Source organism: Artemia sp. Qi Xiang Cuo, chromosome 9 (assembly GCF_049724085.1).
Source record: "Artemia sp. Qi Xiang Cuo chromosome 9, ASM4972408v1, whole genome shotgun sequence".
NCBI lineage: Eukaryota > Metazoa > Arthropoda > Branchiopoda > Anostraca > Artemiidae > Artemia > Artemia sp. Qi Xiang Cuo.
Genome location: NC_142802.1, coordinates 43425446 through 43435238, shown reverse-complemented (window position 1 = coordinate 43435238; position 9793 = coordinate 43425446). Strand labels below are relative to the sequence as shown.

The 9793-nt window shown below is 37.0% G+C and overlaps 1 protein-coding gene across 1 annotated transcript in view; it reads right to left on the bottom strand.

The window, feature by feature from the left end:
• Positions 1-314: 314 nt before the first annotated feature.
• LOC148948683 (homeobox protein engrailed-like) overlaps positions 315-9793 on the bottom strand; it is a 104976-nt gene continuing 95497 nt past the window's right edge. The window contains exon 2 of the mRNA XM_089094047.1: positions 315-769. Within this exon, the coding sequence (XP_088950173.1) occupies positions 459-769 (311 nt within the window). The 3' untranslated portion in view covers positions 315-458. The remainder of the gene's footprint in view (positions 770-9793) is intronic.

The window sequence follows — 9793 nt, the reverse complement described above, 5'->3', positions numbered from 1 at the left end:
TTGAAAATTAGAGTTAAATTCAAGGTAGAAAAATTTAATAGAAGTTGTAACTGAAAATGGCAAAGCTAGAAGTTGCATGTTTAGGCAGGAATCCAGACACTAAATTTATTTTTTTGAATATTGAAAGATAATTTCTCTACTTTCCACTACGAGTGTCAATGTAATCAATAAAACATTTCAATAGGACTAAATCGTAGCAAAGTCCTATGCCATTTTTGCAATTTACGCTTTGTACTGTTGCTATCCAGCTAAACCCTTCAACCTTCTCCTAAACATACAAAAAAAAGGGAAAAAATATTATAAAAAAAGCGTGTTCAAATCTCCTTATATTTTTCAATAGCGCAAACTCATATTGAATAATCGATAAAAACTGTTAATTTACACCATAAAGGATCATCACTTTAATGGTTTGGATCATCAACTGTAGACGAACCATTCGTATTTTTCTTCTCTTTAAATTAGCACTCGTCTCCTTCTTCTTGTAGGGTTGAATGGTTATACAACCCCTCAGCCATAAGTTTTAAAGCTAATGTGTTTTTGTGACCCGTTGCTTTTTTCATTTTTGCTCTTTTGTTTTGAAACCAGATTTTGATTTGATTATCATGAAGGCTCAGTTCTCTAGCCAAATCATGCCGTCTTTTCTCAGTCAAGTATCGATTCTGGTTAAATTCGATCTTGAGTCGAGCTAACTGCTCTGTTGAAAATGCAGTACGAGGTCGCTTGTTGTCAGGTGATATTGACTTCCTTTTTAACTTTCTCGTCCGTGGACCTAGAAACGAAATAATAAAATGTAAGTAGGCTATTTGTTACGGGTTATACACGTTGTTCTGCTTCTAACGTTAAGATGTATCTGTGAGTTTATAATACAAAAAATAATGTCAGCTAATACAAAAAACAATTATAAAAAAATGTACAAAAATTTGCTATAACAAATTGCAATATTATGTAATAAAATACAGATTATATAATGTCTGAAAAGAAAGGGTCTGAATATCAGAAATAAGTTTTTAGGGCAAAGATTTTTTTTTTTAATTTCGGGGCTTTTCCAACAAAGCCTATACTTTGAAGATGGTCCTAGCCCTGTCGCCTCTGTGCATGTAATTATAAGAAAGTAGTCTTCCATTATACGTTTCAAAATATTCCCAGAATAACAGAGGATCTTCCCTCAACGTTTATATTCCTAGAACTAATATTTGACGCAAATATAGTCCTCCAGATGAAGAGATGTTAGGGTAAAGTCACGCCTTTTTCCTCCATTGATCTGAAGAGTCTCTCAAGGAAATTTATAAACTATAGGTCTATGCTCTATTTGGAGCTTTGGCTATTGCCTCAAAGAAAAAAAAGCAAATGCAGACCCCGTTAATAGCTCATGTGTTCAAATATTAGATGCTCTGCGTTAGTGAGGAACGTTTCAAATGAAAAAACAGAGTTACACGTAGCTTACAAATAATGTTCTCGAATAACTTTTGATTTATAATGACATATTAAACAGTTCGTGGTAGCGACCGGGCCTTGTAGTGGCCAAAACGCTAAAAAACTAAATTAACAATATATAGCCTACATCAAAAGAATGGACTTTTTATGCTGATTTCAGATATATAAGATTCGTCAAGTTTAATGTTACCAATCAAAACCCACGAGCCTGAGAAAATTTGTCTGATTTTATAAAAAGGGGGGAAACCTTCCCCAAAAGTCAAGAAATGTTATTGAAAATTGCACCTTCAGTTTCAGTGTATCAGAGAACTTTAGAAATAAGATCACGGATGCGTGTTTTTTTTTGTTTTTTTTTTCTTCCCAGGGATAATCGTATCGGACCAATGTTCCTAGAAGAATGGGGGAGGGCTCATTTAAACTTAAATTAAAAGTTCTAGCTCCCTTTTTAAGTGACCCAAAAATTGGAGGGCAACTAGCCCCTCTCCCATGCCCTTTTCCCCAAAATTCGTGTGATAAAATTTTTGAGATATTCATTTTGTTAATTATAGTAGAAATGTTCAATTACTATGTCCTTAGGGATGAAATAACCCCAACAGACCCCGGAAGAAGGGAATTATGTTACAAAATTGTCCCATTGTTTACATATAGTATTTGTTAGAACACACACATATAGTATTTGTTAGGTGGGAAGCATAGAGACATTTTTCAGCGGCGTTGATTTTCTGAGGATTTATTTTGTACAGGGAAAATCGGCAATTGGTATGAAAGTTTCAAGGGGTGAACTTTCTAGGGGAAACTTTCTACGGGGGAATTTGCCAGAATTCATATACAAAATTCGTTTTATTGTTCTTACTTTCTCGTTGGCGACCTCATTTCACTTGTGGAGATGTTCTGGGGGAATTGTCCGAGAGAAATTTCCAGAGGAGTTGGAATTACCCGGGGGATTTTTACGTGTGGGGGATTTCCTACGGGAGAAATTCCCCATGGAGGCATTATCACCAGAAGAAATTCTCCATAGAGAAATTTTCCGTGGGAGAAACTTTCCATTGGGGGATGGGGATTCCCGGCAAAAATTCTTCAAACAGAGGGAATTCCGCCAGGACCTGAAAACCAATCAGAAAGGAAATAAGAAACAAGTCTTTTCTCAAATGAAAGTATGATAAGATAAGATAACATAAGGTGTATTTCAAGCCAAAATGTGGCCATGTTCACAAATAACATACAAGATTAACAAATTACAGCACTCGTCACAATAATAAAGAAAGAAATAAAAATAAAATTAAAACTACCCTCTTCTTTTTGCAAAATACTCATCAAGATATCTTCCCACTAGACAAATAAAGTGTGACAAGGTACTTTTCAGGGCATCAGGAAGCAGCACTCCATCATTCCCAAATAAATTTTCCCTTACCCCCAAAAGACCTCGACAACGACTTAGACAATGCTCCAAATTCTCCTCCTATTCTTGGTAAAGAGGGCAAGAAAACCTTCCGTCCGGGACACTTTTCCTCCTCTCAAAAACATTCAATTTCGTACGGGTCGGAATGCAAATAGATCATAGCTGTATTCAATATTCAAGATATCTAGACGATAAATTTCACTTAAAATAAAATTCCCTGCCATATATTATCTTAAGCTCTTTATAATCCCTTAGAGTTTCCGAATTTTTAATCTCCTCACCCCATTTCTGTATCGTCTGGTCCTCCTGCACCCGCTTGATTTCCTTGTCCAACTGTAATTGTTGACTAGTTGGTCCAAGGCCATCATTCCATGTGAAAGAAAAACCTGTCATATCCAGTTCCTCTTCAACTTTAAAAGGCCAAGATCTTTTCCTATGTAGCTGAAGTATCTCATCATATGCAGCCTTCAGTAACCTATCACTGGGAAACTGTACAACCCTTAGCCAAAATTTTATCATTTTGACTGTCCTATAACTTTCAAGAGACCACAGTCCAAGGTCTCCTTTAAGAAACTGGGTATGGGTCATTCTATGCAACCCGTACAATCTCTTAAAATAAGACTTTTCTCAATATCTTTCTCAATCGTCTTTTCTCAAATGAAAGTATGCTATGGAGTATTTTTCAGGTGAAGTCGTCCGCAAGAAATTTTCTGGGGGAATTCCCAGCAAGGATAGAATTTTCCGGGGTAATTTACCGGGGAAAGATTTTACGTGGGAAGAGCCTTCTATGGAGGAATTTTTCGTGAGAAGGGTGTATTTTCCATGGAGGGAGTGGATTTCCTCGGGCTGTTTGAAAAAAAGATCAGGAATTAGATTTTAAATAAATCAGTTTTTTTTTACTGAAAGTAAGAAGCAACATTAAAACTTAAAACGAATAGAAATTATGTCGTATTTTAGGGGGGCTCTCCCCTCCTCAATGCCCCACTCTTCAAGCTAAAGGTCAACCTTTTGTCCCAATTCTTTAAGAACGATTACTGAAACACAATGGCCGTTTAGTTACAACTAATTAAAAAAAAATTCCACCAAACATGTTTTTCAAAGAAAAGTAAAGAGCTTTATTAAATCAAAAATGAGCAGAAATAAAGTGAAATAATCTTCCAAGCACAAAACTACCACAAACACCATCAATATGTGAAACTAAAAAAAAAACAAAAAAAAGCAGAAATTACAATAAAAACCAAGTCAAACTCAAAACAAGCAAAAATTAACACAATTAGGGCTGAGAGCCCTCATGTCCTCTCAAGACCAAAGCATAATTTGCACTTCACTGCAAAAAAAAAAAAAAGATGACCGTGGATTTTCAGTTTAAAATACATACGATATATACGATACCCCTAACCCTTTTTTCCCAAATGCATCCGATAAAAATTTTTAGATAGCGATTCTGTTAAAAATAGTTCAAAGATCATATAACAAAATTCCGGTGTCGACACAACCCCCCAGAGCCCCGGGGCAGGCATTGTAAGTTATGCCCTGGGGGCATATATGGTTCTTATGGATGGAATGCTCGTATTAACTTCAAAGATGGCTCATTTTATTGGAAATTGGAAGTTCTAGTTCACTTTTTAAGAGTAAAAATAGATTGGAGGGCACCTAGCCCCTCCTCCCCTCCACGCCCTTTTTTCTCAAACCCATCCATTAAGATTTTGATGATAGCCCTTTTTTTAAATAGTTCAAAGACCATATAACGAAAACTCCAGGGTCCACACAACCCCCCAGGGCCCGAGGGTAGGCGTTGTAAGTTATACCCTGGGGAATATATGGTTCTTATTGAAGGTATGCACGTAAAAACTTCGGAGGGGGCTCATTTGATGGGAAATTGATAGTTCTGGTTCAGTCTTTTAGAGTCAAAAGAGATTGGAGGGCAACTAGCCCCCCACCCCCACGCCCCTTTTTTCCCAAATGTATCCAATAAAAATTTTGAGATAGCCATTAAGTTAAAAATTGCTCAAACGTCATATAAAGAAGCTCAGGTGTCGTCACAACCCCCAGGGCACGGGGGCAGGCGTTGTAAGTTATGCCCTGGGGCATATATGGTTCTTATGAAAGGGATGCTCGTATAAACTTGAGAGAGGGCTCATTTGATTGGAAATTGAAAGTTTGAGCTCACTTTTTAATAGTCAAAAGAGATTCGAGGGCAGCTAGGCCCCCTCCACGCCTTTTTTCTCCAAACCCATGTGATGAAAATTTTGAGATAGACATTTTGATAAAAATAGTTCAAAGGTCGGATAGGAAAAATTCCGGTGTCAATTAAGCCCCGCAAGGAGCTGGAAGAGGCGTTCTAAGTTATGCCCTAAGGGCATGTATGGTTCTTATGAAAAAGATGCTCATATAAACCTCATAGAGGGCTCATTTGATTGGAAATTGAAAGTTCTAGTTCATTTTTTAAGAGTGAAGAGATTTAAGGGTAACTAGCCCCCCCCCCCTCGCCCTTTTTTCCCCAAACGTATCCGCTACAAATTTTGAGATAGCCAGAATTTTGGAAATTGTTTAAAAAATAGATAACAAAAACTCCCCGCATGGCCCGAGGAATAGGCATTGTAAGTGTTGTCCTGGGGGCGTATATGGTTTTTATGAAAGGGATGCTCGTATAAACTTCAGAGAGGGCTCATTTGATTGGTAATTAAAACTTCTAGTTCAATTTTTAACAGTCAAAAGATATCCTAGGGCAACTAGCCCCCCCCCCCCACACACACTTTTTTCCCCAAGCACATCCGATAAATTTTTTATAATAACCATTTCATTAAAAATAGTTCAAAGGTCAGGTAAGTAACATTCCTGTGTCGACACAACCCCCCAGGGCCCAGAGGGTGGCGTTATGAGTAATGCTCTAGGGTTAGCCTATATATAGTTCTTATGGAAGGGATAATCGTATAAACTTCGGAGAGGACTCATTTGATTGGAAATTGAAAGTTCCTGTTCACTTTTTGAGAGTCAAAAGAGATCGTAGGATAACTAGCCCCCTCCCCTTCACGCCTTTTATCTGAAATGCATCAGATAAAAAATTTTAGATACATATTTTGTTAAAAATAGTTCAAAGTTCAGATCACATAAACTCCGGTGTTGACACAACCCCCCAGGGCCCGGGTGTAGGCGTTGTAAGTTATGCCCTGGGGGTATATATGGTTGTTATGGAAGGGATGCTCGTATGAAATTTATTGAGGGCTTATTTGACTGGAAATTGAAATTTGTATTTCACTTTTTAGGAGTCAAAAGTGATTGGAGGGCATCTAGCCTCCCCCCACACTCCATTTATTTCTTTTTCCCAGAGGCACTTCATATAGAAGACGTTGTCGTATAAACTTCCAAGGGGGCTCATTTGACTGGAAATCGAGAGTTCTAGTGTCCTTTTTAAGACTCAAAAGGGATCGGAGGGCAGCTATCCCCCCCAAGCCCTTTTTCCTCAAATACATCTGATAGAAAATTTGAGGTAGCCATTTTGTTAAAAATAGTTCAAAGATCATACAACAAAAACTCCTTTACGTATGGCCATGTCGTTAAAATAGTTCAAATGCCAGATAAGAAAAACTCCTGTGTCTACACACACACACACCCCGGACCCGGAGTCGGCGTTGTAAGTATTGCTCTGGGGGTATATATGGTTCTTATGGAAGGTATGCTCGTATAATCTTCGGTGACGGCTCATATGACTGGAAATTGAAAGTTCTCGTTCACTTATTAAGAGTCAAAAGAGATGGGAGGGCAACTAGCCCCCCTTTCCACGCCCTATTTTCCTCAAACCTATCCGATAAGAACTTTGAGAGCCATTTTTTCAAAATAATTCAAAGGTCAGATAACAAAACTCCGGTATCGACACAACCCCCCAGGGCCCGGGGGCGGGCATTGTAAGCCCTGTCCTGGGGCTGTATGTGGTTCTTATGAAAGGGATGCTCGTATAAACTTCAGAGAGGGTTCATTTGAATGGAAATTAAAAGTTGTAGTTCATTTTCTGCGAGTGAAAAAGACCGGAGGGCAACTAGCCCCTCCTGCCCTCCATAAATTTGGGTTTATCGGACTGATAAACCCATCCGATAAAAATTTAAGGTGACCATTTTGTTTGAAATAGTTCAACCATCAGATATTAAAACTCCAGGGTCGACACAACCCGAAGGGCCCAGGGACAGGCGTTGTAAGTTATACTCTGGGGATATATATGGTTCATATACAAGGGATGCTCGTATAAACTTCAGAGAGGGCTCATTTGATTGAAAATAGAAAGTTCTAGTTCACTTGTAAAGAGTCTAAGGAAACCAAAGATTTATTCGCTCTTCCTCCTCCCCCCCATTCCCTTTTTCCTCAAACCCATCCGATAAAAATTTTGAGATTTTCGTTATAAATAGTTCAAACATCAGATAATAAAAACTCCGAGGTTGACACAAACCCATTTTTTCACCTTGATATTGATACTTTGATACCAGTTTTGATACTTTGATGAACATTTGATTTTATTTCAAATATTTTGATTTTGAAATAAGGAATTTTTAAAAACTTGAAACTTTTTGCAATCAAAAACGAGCAAAAATTAATTTAAAAAAACTTTCCAAAAAATAAGTTTTCAAAGAAAAGTAAAGGCCATTTTAAACTCAAGCTAGGCAGATACAAATACCTGTTAAAATTCAAACTCAAAACGACCAGAAATAACTATTAAAGAATAAATGAAACCCAAAAAGAACAGAAATTAAATAAACAATCATAGCAAAAACATACAACAAGTAATAATATAAACGAATAAATAAATCTTAAAGCGAGTAATGCTGAGATTGAATATAAAAATCAAGCTTAAAACGAAAAGAAAAATTTCCTATTGAAGTATATATGAAACTTAAAGCAAACAGAAATTAAATAAATATACAATATAAACATACAAATAAACATACAATAGATATTAACGTAAATTAATAAATAAATCTTGAAACGAGTGAAACTTAAATTTAATATGCAAATCAAGCTTGAAACGAACAAAAATCTAACAGTTCGTGGTAACGAACTGTAAGTAAGGAGCGACCCGGCTCAATGGTAACCGAAACTCTAGAAAACGGTATTTTGATACAAGTAGATACATCAAAATAATTATATTTTAATGCTGGTTTCAAATATATATGTTTCATCAAGTTTAGTCCTACTTATCAAAAGTTACGCGCCTGAGAAAATTTGGCTGATTTTCGAAAAAAGGAGGAAAGACCCCCTAAAAGTTATAGAACCTTAATGAAAATCACACCATCACATTCAGCGTATAAGAGAACCCCATTGTAGAGGTTTCAAGCTCTTATCTACAAAAATGTGGAATTTTGCATTTTTGCCAGAAGAAATATCACGGGTGCGTGTTTATTTGTTGTTGTTTTTTCCCAGGGGTGATCGTATCAACCCAGCTGTCCTAGAATATCGTGGGAGGGCTCATTGGAATGGAAATTAAAAGTTATAGTGCTATTTTTAAGTGACAAAAAAAATAGAGGGCAACTAGGCCCCCTCCCACGCTCATTTTTTTCCCAAAGTCACCCGATCAAAATTTTGAGATAGCCATTTTGTTCAGCATGTTCGAAAATATTATAAGTATGTCTTTTAGGATGACTTAATACCCCGAAGTTCCCGGGGGGAGGGCTGAAAGTTATGAGCTTTACCCAATGTTAACATATAGTATTTGTTATTGGGAAGTATACAGACGTTTTCAGGGGAGATTTTTTTTGGTATTGGGGGGGGGGGGGTTGGTCGGGGGTTATGTGGGAGGATCTTTCCATGAAGACAGTTTTCATGGGGGAAGGGACATTACTATGAAGGGGGCGCCGGACTTCCCAGGATTATTTAAAAAAAGATCAGAAATTAAATATAAAAAAACAAGTTTTTCAGCTGCAACAGCCACAACATCAAATCTTTAAACGAACACAAAATATTACATATATGATTGGGTTCACCCCAATCATACTAGGGGGCGAACCCCCTAATATACGTAATAAAAATATATGAATAAAGAAGTTCGTTACGTAAGTTAATTCGTAAGTTGCGTATATTTATTACTAATAAAAACGTTCGTCAACTAAATTAAACAAGTTTCGAGAAAGGCATTTAACCAAATAAAAGTAAATTAATATGCAAATTTTGTTTTAATTATTCATGTACGGTGAGCCAAGATCAAAACCTGAATTTATTCAAAAACGTTCAAAAATTAAATTAAAAAAGCTTTTTTTAACTGAAAGTAAGGAACGACATTAAAACTTAAAACGAACAGAAATTAATCCGTATATGAAAGGGGCTGTCCCCTCCTCAGCGCCTCGCTCTTTGAGCTAAAGTTTTTTTTTGTTTAAAAACGATCAGAAATTAAATAAAAAAAACAAGTTTTTTAAACCGAAAGTAAGGAGCGACATTAAAACTTAAAACGAACAGAAATTATTCTGTATATCAAAGAGGCTGTCCCCTCCTCAACGCCTCGCTCTTTACGCTAAAGTATTTTATTGTTTAAAAAAAATAAAGTTGTGAGACAGAGTCAAACTTAAGCGTAAAGAGAGAGGCGTTGAGGAGGGGACAGCCCCTTTCGTATACGGAATAATTTCTGTTCGTTTTAAGTTTTAATGTCGCCCCTTACTTTCAGTTTAAAAAACTTGTTTTTTTTATTTAATCACTACAAACAAGAATTTGAATATCACCTCCTTCTCTCACTGTAAAAGTCTAAAACCTACTGCGTCATTGGCTGACTTACTGACTTGACTTAAGGCTCCTGCCACGTTGGGGGTGGCGTAGAGAGCGCCGTAACTCTTCTTCTCCAGGCTGACCGGTCTACTGCTATTAATGGGGCCTCTTCGACAGCGATGTTAGCTATCTCAAGGAATTTGTTGAGGCTATCCTTCCACTTTGTCTGAGGTCTGCCCCTCGGGCGAGACCAGCCATTTTTTTTAGCGTCAAAATCGT